General features: G+C 39.7%; 1 protein-coding gene across 4 annotated transcripts in view; it reads left to right on the forward strand.

Annotated features, from left to right (window-relative positions):
- Positions 1-15,033, forward strand: part of LOC109070816 (SH3 and multiple ankyrin repeat domains protein 1-like) — a 70,294-nt gene that overhangs the window by 33,997 nt on the left and 21,264 nt on the right. For all 4 annotated transcript variants that reach the window (XR_006154218.1, XM_042720305.1, XM_042720306.1 and 1 more), the window contains exons 13-14: positions 659-772; positions 1,153-1,228. Coding sequence is in view for 3 of the 4 variants with exons in the window: in XM_042720305.1 (XP_042576239.1) it covers positions 659-772; positions 1,153-1,228 (190 nt within the window). In the remaining variant the exon portion in view is untranslated. The remainder of the gene's footprint in view (positions 1-658; positions 773-1,152; positions 1,229-15,033) is intronic.

Genomic DNA, 15,033 nt, shown 5'->3' on the forward strand with positions numbered 1-15,033 from the left:
GGTGTGGATAAACGTTGTCTGTGTATGTATTCTGGTGATATGTGTTGGTATGTCAGTATATGTCTGTTTGCGAGCAATGTCAACGTGCATGCTAGTGTTTGTATGTGTGTGTTTAATTCTAGAGTCCATCACTCTGTTTACATCTGTCACCATAGCTTGCATACATGAATGTTTCTTAAAGAATTAGTAAACACAAAGTGATAGTGATTTTGCATGTGATTTGTGATTAAATGTGTTTTTGTTTGTACTTGAAATTGTGCTCTGAGTGTGTATCAGGGGCGTCATGCACCTATGTTTTTTAAGGGGTACCAGGGGCAGTCCTAGCTGTTTTGGTGCCCTAAAGGATATAAGATCATACCAAAGAAAAAGAAAAACAGTTTTGATGGTTCATTATATAAGTGTGTGCAGGGGACCCACATTCAAAAACTGAACTGTCATTTCCAGCCTGAGAAATGTAGTTCTAACTTTCTTTTCATTAAAGCATCCTGAAAAAAAGTTGGAACCTAAATATAAAAGACGGTAATTCTAAATCCACTTGGCTAAAAAAATGTGTCTGGTCATGGCGCTTCTGGTCTATATATTGTGTTTTTGTGACTATGCACTATTCATGTTTACTGCTCGCACACACACTGTTGTTTCTCTCTCTTGATTCTCTCAGTGTTGAGTGTTGGTGAAGGAGGCTACTGGGAGGGGACAGTTCGCGGGCGGACGGGCTGGTTCCCCTCTGACTGCGTGGAGGAGGTGGCTCTCCGCAGCCTGGAGTCCCGTTCAGGTGAGACTCCTCATGTACACGCACACACATTACACACACTTTATGTGCATCAAAGACATCCACGCTACACTCGGAGCTGTCATTTTGATAGTCCCAGATGTAGGTGTAGGACAGTCAGACTGCCACAGCTTCTCTGTGATGTTGTGATGTCAGACTTGGAGAGGGAGAGCAGCTATGATGACTATTAATAGTTTACAGTACTACTGGAGTGTGAGAGAGACCGATTGTGCCATTTCACGCTGGCTAAACTCACCGTGGTTTGGGCCACCGCGCTCTGTCAGAGCGGGAAACTTCAAGTTGGACATGTATTTTTCTGTCATGCTGTAATTGCACCCTCACACCCAACCTCATGTGGATGCGGTTGTGTATGCGTCTTTCAGAGAGCCGCAGTGAGAGAGCCAAGCGACTATTCCGACATTACACCGTTGGATCCTATGATAGCTTTGACGCACCCAGGTAAGAACACTTTCAAATTTATGGATGTGCATTGCTGATATGTAGATGTCGATATGTTGTAATGAAGGACTTCCTGCTGAGAAGGCCAGTTTAGAGTTTATGCTGGTTTGTTGCTGATTTAGGTAGTGGACCAGTGTAAAAGACTCACTAAAGTGTAAAATACAAAAATACATGCATACAATGCTAAAATTTAATTCAAAGGAAATCTAGTTAAGGTAGCATCTAAAATGCTGGTCTTTTCAAGTTGCATTCTTCCCGTATAGATTTGTTTCTCACAAATGTTTGCGTTATTTATCATCTACTTGCGTGTCTTGTGGGTTAGACTGAGTTTTGTTCAGCACGTGGCGAGTTTTCTGTCTGTTCTTCTGAAGTGCTGCCGTTGGCAGTGACTCACCTGAGGAGGCCTTGGCGCCTTTTCTAGCACTGCTGTGAATGTGAGTGATAGACTGATGGGTATGTAGACAGAGATGGCAGCGTGTGATTCATGCATCTCAGTGTTTGCAGCCTGTGAAGCTGGTTTTGGAAGTCAGATGCGAGTCTGTTATGTTAAATTAATTTCAGAATTAAACAGCTGAGACTGACGCTGAAGAACGTGACACTGAATTGAACTACAGTACTTTACATTTAGTCATCTTCATTTAAGTGGATAAAGTGTGGCATTGCGATTCAAGCTTTATATTTCATCTAAGAGTAGTGTTCTAAGTGTACACTTATGGAGCTTTTCCACTGCGTGGTATGACTCGGCACGGCTCAGTACAGTTTGCATTTCCATTGCAGTTTAGTATCGCTTTAGAGTGGACGGGATTATTCACATGTCGTTATAGTTGCACCGCCTCTACTGCCATGACTCTTACAAAAGAAATCATTCTGCGTCGCCCCATCAAGCTCTCGTTGGATCTGCTCCTCTGCCATCAAGGAGAGGAATGTCTGTACTTCCTCAACAAATAACGAAACAGCCACTTTTTGGTTGTTAAAAAAGGTAGCTCGTTCAAAACAGTTGCGTTCAATCCTTCGCTGGCTGTGCTGATTTAAATCTAGCCATTCTGTTGTGTTCGTGTCACAAGTTCAGTGATGCAGGTAGTGAAGATTCTCTCCGGCCAATCCGTGATCAGTAGAGTTTACACGTCACGTTTTGGTAACAGTACGATTCACTTGGAACCTCAACCGAGGTGGTACTAAAAAAAGTACCAGGTACCAGGTACTGTACCCAGTGGAAAACCCCCCAAAAGTGAACCGTACTGTGCCGTACCATGCAGTGGAAAAGCGCCATAAGTGCAGTGTAGTGTTCAAAGGGATAGTTCACCCAACTATCCCTTTAAACACTGTGCAATCCTCTGCTTGTAAACAAGTCACAGCACATCTGGGTTCGACATCAGAATGCCGCTCCTGCGTCAGCAGGATCACACGCATACGTTGTGGTACTCTCATGAATGCCAGTGGAGACTGATCCAGAAGAGAAGAAAACGCTGAATAAACTTGTTATTTTTGTTTTCTTTTGCACACAAAAAGTAAACTCATAGCCTCATAACATTGCAGTTGAACCACTGATGTCACATGGACTATTTTAAGGATGTCCTTACTACATTTCTGAGCCATAAAACATTTCAGTTGCTGTGAAGATTCAGAAAACACTTAGATTTCATCTAAAATTTGTGTTCTGAAGATGAACCGTAAGAAAGGTCTTACAGGTCTGGAACAACATAAGGCCAAGTAATAAATGACAGAATTTTAATTTTTGGGTGAACTATCGTTTTAAAGCTCAGTGTGGTAACTAGAAGGTTGTTGAAATGATTTCCACTCAAAAAAAAAATAAAAAATAAAAAGGTTCCTTAACAGAAAGTTTGATTTATTTTTATTTCATTAAGATCTGCTTCATAATGGAGTTTTATACTTTTTATTTTTAAGTCTTTAAGTATTTTTTAAGTTGTTTCAGCAATAAACACTTAATATTTTTCTAAATATATGTACGATTAATTTTAAGACTGGACAATTTGTTAACAAATGATTGTAAAGAAGAGGATTTTATTTTATTTGCCTTTAGTATTTTTTTTTTTTTAATAGTAATATATTTTTATAAAGGGCAAGGTGCCATTCAGTTATGTTTGGCAAAATATGTTTGCATTCCAATATGCTGCTTTTCAATGTTGGAATGTTTTTCTCCGTGAACATGTACTATGAACGTGTTTGACCATGGCGCTTATGGTAAAGTTAAAAGAAGTTCAGCTTTTAAAAACCATGTCTTTCCACCTGTATTTTTATTCCACTGCTCTGCGTCTCACATTTCTAAATGCAAAAACACGTTCTTGTGTGGATGGTCCCTAAGTCATCAGTAATCTACTTTCGTAGGATGGTTCACATAAAATGTGTCATGTGTCACCCAGGGCCGTTGTCAGGGGCTTGGGGGAATGAGGGGAGCTACTGAGCTCCTCTATGGTGTAGCCTACTCACCTGGCCTTGGGGAACAGGGTGGGACTAAAAATATTGTCCCAGCCCCTTTGAATTTAACTGACACACCCATGAAATGAAATACTTTGTGCAAGACTGTAATATCTGTATTTGGTGGCCATGTTGTAATCTCACTCTCTCTCTCTCAGTCTGTCTAACTGTCTGTGAGTCGTGTGTTGGTAAATTAACACTGCTGTGCTCTTTTCATTAGCACCTCACAGTAAACATAAAGCTGCCTCATGTGATGTCATTCTGTCCCAGTCACAGAGAGAGCTCACGCTCACCTCATCCCAGCAGCTTGCAAGACAACACAATACAAGCCTAGCAAATTATTTACATACAAATATACACATAATAAATCATATTTTTTTCAATCTCACTGGTCACACTCGCTTACTCCCATACATGTAGAAATACACTAACAGACACACAGACTGAAACTTCTTACTGTGTTTTCAGTTTGTAATTGTTTTTTTCACCCCTCTATTTTTGGCTTTGTCACCCCCTCGTCCTGCTCCGTCTCTCCCTTGCACTCGCTCGCTCTCTTTTAATTCCTCCCATTTTACTAACCCCCTGCACTCTTTCATTTTCTCTCCATCACCCTCCCACTCCTGTGGTGACTCCATCTGGAGGTCATACTATGAAGGGCACTAAAGAGGAAGGGAAAGAGAGAGAGAGAAAGAGAGGGATGAATGCATGGATGCATGGATGAATAAATGGATGCCAAAGCATTTTCAAACTACTGACATAACCAGAGGGAAAAAAAAAAAACTTTTTGGCACCTTACCCTAAGTCTTTATAGTGTGTGAAACATGTTAGTGTAGAAAATATAAATTAGTAGTAGTCACCAGATATAATTTTTGATATATTTTTTTTACTAGTGGGTGCAGAACACTAGTTCATTTATGTAAGTGAGGATTGCAAAATAAAGTAAACTGTGACGTATTGCACCCAAAAATTCTTCATACAGTGGACTGCCAGTAAAACTGATAAAAATTTAGGACCAAAAATTATTCAGACACTTTGAGATGCCCATGTTTTAAGTGCTTTTTCTTTAATTGCTAATGCAACCTTTTTAAACTACAGACTGAACAAAATTAAGCATTGCTTGGTAATTGTTTGACCTAAATTGGTATTATCTAACTGTGTACTTAAATTTAACAGCTGACAGCTATTCAACTTAATTTATTACATACCTTTCTAGCAAAGTTATCTGACATTATCAAGATAAATTTGTTCTGTCAGAGTTCTTGTCATATTGTATTACCAGTTTCTAAACTATAGCAAATAAACTGTAATAATATTAGAAATGTTGAAGGTGTCTGAATAAATTTCGGTTTGACTGTATGTATGTGTATGTTTATATATATATTTATGTGTGTGTGTTCAAAATTTCTACTTATACTAATACATTTAATACATTTTTGAGCTCTATAGGATTGTAAGTTTTAATGTATTATGAAAGAACATCAAATAACAATTTTTATTTTTATTTGTATTATATTAACCTAGATCAAATTCGATAAAAACATTCTCATCAAACTGTCTCTGTTCTTCCTCCATCCTCTCAGCTCTTCCGTTCTCACCCCAGCCCCACTTTTCCAGGACCCCACACATCACTACGTCCTTTCTGGCATCGCCTCACCACCTCCATCATTGTCCTTCCCTTGCCGAGTCATTTTTAATAGCAGCTTCCTCTCTCCGCATCATCCTTCTCTGCTCCTTGTCTTCCTTCGGTCTGTGCGAGCTCAACTGTGTCATAATTCCAGCGTCCCTGTCCCTGAGCGCCCTGCAGCACTCTCTTTTTCCCTTCCCAGCGCACGTGATCTTTTTATAGGACAGTGATCTGCGTAATAGGGTCAAGGACGTACAGTATAATTTCAGGTAAAAGTTCACTGAACGAGTCTGCTCGAACACGGCTGCGCAGTCTTACGCTGAAAACGTGCCAGAAAGTTTTCTGGCATCTATACAGATACGGGAACACGCGCACCAATACATACTGTACTGTACAGGCACACATACGCCTTCTGCCACTATCCACACTTCCTTACCCCCTCTCTTCCTGCTGATTCTCCCTCTCTTTTGCTCGCTCTCACTCTTTCTCTCCTCCTCTCTCGCTCACTCTCTTCATCACACACATGCTCTGAATGAACAGCGGTGTGGTGTAGTCTACCATGCTGGAGGACAGAAAGAGTGTGAGAGTTGTAGAAAGAGGAGGAATAAGGCAGTAGATTATGGATCCAGCAATGCCGTAGAGAGCGAAGGAGGCAGAGGGAGACGGAGGGGGAGGGCAGCGAGGACCAACATCGACATCCAACGAAAGAGGCTTTGACAGAGATGATGTGAGTTCTTGCTTTCTCTCCCCTTTTGCTCTCTCTTCCTCTTCTTGTCTTCATGTCTTTCGCTTCTCAGTTCTCTCATCCCTGACTGTTTCTTCTGATAGATGGAGATGCGCTGCTGCGTTTCCCTCTTTTTCGATTCCCTCGCTCGCTCTCCTCCTTCAGTCATAGGTTCTGCTTTGTTTACAGACATTGTTAAAGGAGAGGGAGGTGACAGGGGTATGGGGAGGGGTCTGTCTCTATCTTCTTGTGCATGCGTTGTCTGGTGGGTACATTGGTGTGCTTGTTTTTAAAGGGATAGATCACCCTTAAGTGATAAAACTGTCATCATTTTGTTCCAGAACACTATGAGAAGTTTAGCTGAATGACCAAGCTGCTTGCTTCTTTATACATTTAAAGGATTGGAGACTCTATATTGTAAAATGCTATTTCTACCCGATAAAATTACTTTTGTTGCTAAAAAAAATGTATGTATTTTGGTTGATTCAGTCATATTAAATATTACTGTTGACCTAAAACCAGTTCATTTAAATCAGTTAATTTTTTGTTTCCAGTGTAGGGCAGTGGTTCTCAAATAGCATCAGCAAATCTCTAAGGGGGCCTCGAGATGACTTAAAATCATTTAAATTAGGACAAAACAAGCATTAAAATAAACTAAAACAACTAATATCAAGAAACACATAATTTTCATTTGTCCCCATAACTGTTTGTTTCTTTTGAAGAAAAATGGTTCTAACAGTCCTGAAAAAAACTGCATAAATGAGGTAGTTTAATATGGAAAAAGGTGTAAATGAATACATGTCATTTAAATTAATAAAATCTTAAAAGTCTGTGGACATTTTTATAATGAATATACAATTTTGTAGCTGTGGCAAGCTCTAAAATTTGTATTGGGTAGAAATTCTGAGTAAAAAAAAAATTGTGTGTGTGTATATCTATATATATCTATCTACTGTATCTATCTATCTATCTATCTATATATATATATATATATATATATATATATATATATATATATATATATAGATGATAGATAGATAGATAGATATATATATATATATATATATATATATATATATATATATATATATATATATATATATATACATACATACAGGTGCATCTCAATAAATTGGAATGTCATGGAAAAGTTAATTTATTTCAGTAATTCAACTCAAATTGTGAAACTTCTGTTTTTGTTTTATTTAGTTTCAGTGGACTGAAGTAGTTTAAGTCTTTGGTTCTTTGAATTGTGATGATTTTGGCTCACATTTAACAAGGGCTGTCAAGCTCCAGAAATGACAAAATACACCAAATAAATTAGTCTTCACAACTAGTGCACTATTTCATTTGACATATGAAAATATTTGTGTGAAAAACATTCATGATTCAAATTCAAAGTTGTGATTTACTGAAAATCTAGTAGTCTAATCGTGGTCACTTTTATGGTATGGAAAAATACAGCTTGGACATTTTGTGTTCCACAGAAGACAAAAACTCATATTAAAGTAAGTAAATGATGACAAAATTGTCATTTTGGGTGAACTATCCCTTTAAGGTAAGGCAGCATGATTTTAGGGGTTTTAGCCTCTACTCAAGGTCATTGCAGAAATAAGGGACAGTGTCGGCATAGAACTATGATAATAAGAGAAGACAGGAAAAAAAAATAAAGGGCAGAGAGGGACAGAGTGTGATAGGTATGGGAGGACAAGCAGAGGAAGAGGAAAGAACAAAGGTCAGTTGGACAGAAGGCAGAAGAGGAAGCAGATGGGTGTGGAAGTGTATACATCTGCCACGGCCCAGAGACAGGAACAGAGCAACAGGTTCAGAGGAGGATGAAAAATACACCACAGACAAGTGCAATACCCACGTACACTTTAAAAGGCAGTAAGAAGTGAGTGAGATTGTTCATGTATCTTTTCTGTCCTGATAGCTGCACAAACAGACAGTTGTGTAAGTAAACAGATCCACTTGGCTCTGTCCAGTGGCTAGTGAGATTTATATTAATCACTCTCGCTCTTAGTGCTTGTGTGACCGTGATTACTCAACCATGCACCAATGGTACACATACTGTAGCATGCATGGCTAATGTCACTGACCCATGGTCTGCTTATTAGTCTGATTAACATGCAGAGACTCTTGGACCATTACAGACATTGAGCTAATTAACACGCCAATTACTTTTTGACAGTTAATTTATTTTATGTAATTATGTAAATTATTTTATTCAATTATTAATTATAAATCAGTCATACTTAACTCTGCAGAAAATACTTATTGTGTTATTTTATGCATTTAAAAATTAACGTCTTAATTAGACAATATCCATTAAATTCTTGAAGGTTTTACAGTAGCTGTTGTTATTAATGTTTTTAAAATAAATTTTGGAACATAACTATTACTATGAAGTTTATTGCAGTGGTTTTAAAGACCCCACAAGGTGTGTGGCCATTAGTTTCTTAAAAAAAAAAAACATGTCTAAACCATTTTTTTTTTTTATCCAAGGTGTATGGTCTTTGTCTTTTTCAAACTGAATAGAAATGTTTTATCTAAGTATAATCCAGTGTAATTACAGTACAATGTGTTTGAAAGGTATTATTTAAGAACTGGTTTCAAAGCAAGAGACAAGGTAATTACTAGGACAAAGAAAAGCTTATAGGTGATATTTTTGACAAGTATATTTTGCTTTTCCATAAAAATACTGTACACTAAAAACGAACACACTGTTATATGAAGTGTATACTGTAGCAATGTAACTACCATTCCAAAGTATGTAGTCAGTAAGATTTTTTTATTATTATTATTATTTTAAGAAATTAATTCAGCAAAGATGCATTAAATTGATCAAAAGTGACAGTAAAGACATTTATAATTTTACAAGCAAATTGCGTTTCAAATAAATCATGGTTTCCATGAAATAATTGAGTAAAGTTAGCATGTGGGTCTATTCAATCTCAGAGGTTTTGCTGCAAATTCATTTTAATATGGCTAATACTTAAACAATATTTATCGTAGTGTTTGTTACATGAGTCGGTAAACTCACACTTCTGCTGTCTTGGCTATTGTTTTTGTATTTACAAAATTACCAAAAATCCAGACATCACAGTCCCTCAGACTGCTGTATCTTGTGTCAGTCGGTGTACGATGAATCTGGAGATTGTGAATCAGGTGTGACCACAGGCAACAGCATTGAAAATAGAAATTAAAAAAACCACATGTTCATTCAGTAGCTGGTGATATTGATGATGTAATAGGCGGATGGTGGTTCAGAGCTGTAGTGCTCTACGGCTACCCGACAAGAGCACTAGAGAGTGCTCTATCTCTCTCGTTCTTTCCCTGTCTCTCTACCTCTCAAAGGCTGCTGCCAGTTTTATGAATGGGAAAACAGTGACTAGTGGAGGCAGTGATAGAAACATCGCTCTGTTTAACTCACATGTCTGCTGAAGAAGAGAGGAAGAGGCAGATGTGTACATGAGAGGGAGGAGTAAAAGAGAGACAGATGAGTGTGTGACCGTTATCTTGCCCTAGTGAAACTGGTGCTTGGCATTTTAATTGCACATTGCCAGTAGTTTGATCTCCTATACCGCAGCAGGTGTGCGTATGCACGCATTAACCATGTGCTATCTAAATATGCACTAGATGAATGCTTGCGACCGTTACGGTGCGCTTTGCTGCTTTTTAAGCATCTCACGCCATGAGTGCTGTTGCATTTTTGAGCTGCAATGACGTGTTAAACAGTTCAAATACTGTACCAACGTGTCTCAAGACACCTGCGATTTGTTCCTAGCTTTATTAAAATGCTGAAATGCTTCCTGTGTGAACGGCCTCTTAGCATACTTTACATTCAATGCATGCATTAACTAATCAGCAAACAAACTAAGTCACCTCAAGCCCCATTCTCTCTCTCTCTCTCTCCCTCTCTCCCTTCATCAAATTGCATCATTTCTCTCCTCTTTCATGCTAAACCATGTCTTCCAACCACATTCTCTCTCTCTTCTGTCCCTCTATCTCGCCCTCCCTCCCTCTCTTTCTCCTTGCCTCGCTCGCTCTCCCTCCTCCTCTGTCGCAGTCACAGTGAACCATCGCTCTCTCTCTCTCTCTCTCGCACTCTCTCTCTCTCCGTCTTAAGTATGAAAGGGTTGGGAGAGCTAGGCCCTCGTTCTCACTCTCTCCGTCTCTCTCTCCTCCTCTCCTCCCCTCACACGGCTCTCGTTTGCTGTTCTCTGGCTGGAAGAGGAGCAGCAATAGGAGGAGGAGGTGGAGGAGGAGGAGGAGGGGGGGGAAATGGCGATGGGAGGATGCGGAGAGGAGGATCTCTCTCTCTCCCTCTCCCTATCGTCGTCCTGGCCATCGCTAGGCCCTATGAATCGCAGCGTCTGGTTCATTTACAGGTACTGGCTGTTTTCATGTTTTTCTCACGGTTGGTAGGGAGGGAGGGAGGTGGGCTAGAGAGAGCGCCGCATGTGTGCAAGGAACGAGCCGGAGTGATGGAGTGGATCGACAGGCAGGGATGTGTTGCAATGCACGCGTGTGTGCGTGTGTTGGGACGTGTGCGTGTGTCTATGTGCGGAAGAGTGAGCACTCGCTCGTGCATTAGCCAGGGTAGCACATCTGCACCGCTGCATGCATGCGTGTGTGTGCGCGTGTCTGTGTGTGAATCGCAGCTTCTGTCTCTCTGTTAACGGCCGCAGAATACAATGTCTGCCTCCAGCCAGATACACCGCTGCTCTGATGGACAGAATGCTAAACCAGTGTGTGTTTCTGCGCGTGCGAGCGTGTGTGTGTGGGACGGAGAGAGAATGTGCTGGGCTCTATTAGCTGCTGATTTAGAGGAGTTCACTTCACTGGAAGTGATTGATGCTCTTGGGTTCTTCTGTCAGGTGTGTGTGTGATCATACACACCTATGTGTGATTTGCATGTGTACATTCAAGAAATTAAGAATGATCACTCAGGAGGGGACGTTTGCGCTGGGTTCTTGTAACCCTTGCTGCATTTATTGTGGAGTGTGTTAGGTTTGATGTGGTGATGACCTCGTACAGTGTCCGCTTGGCATTTTATTTATTTTTTGTGCACTGATGTTATCATGTGTTGGTTCTTATTAGACCGGAAACTCTTTTATTAAGTTGGACAAATACAACCTTGGTGTGTTACGGTCCCTGCAATGTGGCTGGGTGTTGGTTTGTCACTATTAAGATTGTGTAACGTCTTAATAGTTGTACGTTGAGATTGCGTAGTCTTCACCGTATGTACTGTAGTTACGGATTTGGCTACTGTATAAACTGTCTGTGTCACTTCACAGGATGAACCTAATGCCCAAAATGTCAGAGAGAGAGAGAGAGGGGACGACGAGAAGTGTGTGGCAGAGAGGTTCAGCGGGGTGTGAGATATCTGTAACTTTAAAAAGGGAGTGCCAACTTAAAGCGAGACCATCACTTTCTGCACATCAATTCATTCCTGGCTTGTTTTCGATCTGGGCAGGGATGAGTGGGTGATATGGAGAATGGCCACCGTTGGCATCCCTCTGTGCAGGCGCGATGGAAGATATGTGAGGAGGAGTGCTGAAGGACTGTTGGAGAGAAGAGAGGACTGAGATAGAAAGCAGGGTAGGAGGTGACACACAGAGGAGTTACTGAAAGAGTTGACGGGGAGATATGAGCGACCCCTTGGCCTCGGGTTCGTGGTCTTTAAGAGGTTCACTGAAAGCTTTTACATTTGGCTTTTAGATGGAGGCTGGAGTTTGGAAGCATTCAAGTAAAGAGAGAGAGAAATGAACAGATGGAGTGGGTTGAGGGCTGAGCCTGTGTACAGTGTGACTATCAGCATGTGGGTACAGTATGGTACAGTTGAAACAATATCTCACCAGCACCGGACTGGCACTGGACACACACACACACACACACACACACACACACACACACACACACAGAAGCTCTCACACAGACTTGCAACACAGGCAATCAGGCTTCAAAGTGACACTATTACTTGACATTTTTTAACATAGCTCATATAGATAGAGAGACTGATAGACTGAGAGAGAGAGAGAAATACAGTAGATGGATAGACAGACAGACAGACAGACAGATAGATAGATAGATAGATAGATAGATAGATAGATAGATAGATAGATAGATAGATAGATAGATAGATAGATAGACAGATAGATAGATAGATAGATACTGTAGATATATACTGTAGATAGATAGACAGACAGACAGACAGATAGATAGTCATTCCACCACACACACATGTGTGCGTGTTTTTGTGACATATCAGGACACAACTTTGTATAATGACATGGGTATGACACAGGTATTACAATGAGAGGGTGACTTATGAGGACATAACCCATGTCCCCATTTTTCAAAACTCTTATAAACCATACAGAATGAGTTTTTTTGAGAAAGTAAAAATGCACAAAGTTTCCTGTAAGGGTAGGGTTAGGTGTAGGGTTGGTGTAGGGCAATAGCACATACAGTCTGTAAAGTATAAAAACCATTACGCCTATTGGATGTCCCCACAATTCACAAAAACAAACGTGTGTGTGTGTGTGTGTGTGTGTGTGGTGGAATGGCCTGCCCAACTCAATCCGAGCAGCTGAGTCCTTAGACATCTTCAAGAATCAGCTAAAAACACATCTCTTCCATCTTTATTTGACCCTCTAACTCTAGCACTCTCCATTCGAATTCTATTCTTAACAAAAAACATGCCTCTTTTAGACTTGCACTCTATTCATTTACTAACTGATTGTTTTCTTTAAAAAAAAACTAACACTAGCTTCTCTATTCTTTTTTTCTATTCTGTTTTCTTTTTATTTATTATAGAATAAAAAACATTGCTATGTGTACTGCGTTAAGTTAACTGAGACTTGTTATAGCACTTGCATATCATTGCTCTTTTGTTTTTGTTTACTTTCATTGTCCTTATTTGTAAGACGCTTTGGATAAAAGCGTCTGCTGAATGACTAAATGTACTTATCTATATATATCTATATATATATTATATATATATAATATATATATATACAGATATACCTATATAATAATACAGGTCCTTCTCAAAAAAATTAGCATATTGTGAAAAAGTTCATTATTTTCCATAATGTAATGATAAAATTAAACTTTCATATATTTAGATTCATTGCACACCAAACTGAAATATTTCAGGGTCCTTTTATTGTTTTAAAACTGATGATTTTGGCATGCAGCTTCATGAAAACCCAAAATTCCTATCTCAAAAAAATTAGCATATCCTGAAAAGGGTTCTCTAAATAAACACTATTAACCTAATTCATCTGAATCAACTAATTAACTCTAAAACACCTAGCAAAAGATTCCTGAGCTTTTAAAAACTCCCAGCCTGGTTTCATTACTCAAAACCGCAATCCTGGGTTAAGACTGCCGACCTGACACACCCTCAAGCGAGAGGGTAAGACACAGAAAAGAAATTTCTGAACAAATAGGCGTGTTCCCAGAGTGCTTGGTATCAAGGCACTCAGTCTGGGAATCTGTGGGAAGAAAAAGTGTGGCAAAAAACGCGGTGCACCTCAGTGGGAACGAGAAGAGGTGACCGGACCCTGAGGAAGATTGTGGAGAAGGACCGAATTCCAGACCTTCGGGGACCTGCGGAAGCAGTGGACTGAATGAGTCTTGGAGTAGAAACATCCAGAGCCACCGTGCACAGGGCGTGTGCTTTTTTGAACCAGAAACAGCGGCAGAAGCGCCTGACCTGGGCTACAGAGAAGCAGCACTGGACTGTTGCTCAGTGGTCCAAAGTACTTTTTATCGATTGAAGTCCAGTGTGGAGGAAGTACAAAAAGCAAGTCCAGTGATGGTCTGGGGTGCCATGTTCAGCTGCTCGTGTGTTGGTCCACTGTGTTTTATCAAGGGCAGGGTCAATGCAGCTAGCTATCAGGAGATTTTTGGAGCCCTTCATGCTTCCATCTGCTGAAAAGCTTTATGGAGAATGAAGATTTTCGTTTTTCAGCACGGACCTGGCACCTGCTCACAGTGCCAAAACACTGGTAAATGGGTTTACTGACCATGGTATTACTGTGTTTCAATTGGCCTGCCAACTCTCCTGACCTGAACCCCATAGAGAATCTGTGGGATATTGTGAAGAGAAAGTTGAGAGACGCAAGACCCAACACTCTGGATGAGCTTAAGGCCGCTAGTCGAAGCATACTGGGCCTCCATAACACCTCAGCAGTGCCACAGGCTGATTGCCTTCCATGCACACGCCGCATTGAAGCAGTCATTTTCTGCAAAAGGATTCCCGACCAAGTATTAAGTGCATAACTGAACAATAATTATTTGAAGGTTGACTTTTTTTGTATTAAAACACTTTATAATTGGTCCGGATTAAATATGCTAACGTTTTTTGAGATAGGAATTTTGAGTTTTTTTCATGAGCTGTATGCCAACATCTCATGTATTAAAACAATAAAGACCTGAAATTATTTCAGTTGGTGTGCAATGAATCTAAAAATATATGAAAGTTGTTAATTTTTTATCATTACATTATGGAAAATATGAACTTTTTCACAATATGCGTAATGTTTTTTGAGAAGGACCTGTATAGTAGTATATAGTATATATATATATATTATATATATACAACAACACACACACACTATACACACACACACAAACACACACAAAATATATGTAATTTTTTTTTTAATATGAATTTGTATTTTGTTTCCTATATAAGTGTTTGTACAGTTAAATACATAATTATTTGTTTGCTGTGGAGTCAAGAAATCTGTAAATAAGATTAAAAGATGATAAATATGAGACCAAACTACATAAATGTTTTACCAGCTAAGAAGTTCAGCACTTTTAGATTTCATCCCACTATCTGATGTGAGCATAAGTATTGGAAGAGTTGCCTCACAGGTCTTTCTAAGTGATCATCTGTGTCCTGATGCATTAATTGCAGCTGTGCACAGGGGCAGCTGTGGCCTAATGGTTAGAGATTTGGACTTGTACAGAAGGCCGCAGGTTTCGAGTCTCGGTGCTGGC

The sequence above is a fragment of the Cyprinus carpio genome, chromosome B3 (assembly GCF_018340385.1).
Source record: "Cyprinus carpio isolate SPL01 chromosome B3, ASM1834038v1, whole genome shotgun sequence".
Classification (NCBI taxonomy): Eukaryota; Metazoa; Chordata; class Actinopteri; order Cypriniformes; family Cyprinidae; genus Cyprinus; species Cyprinus carpio.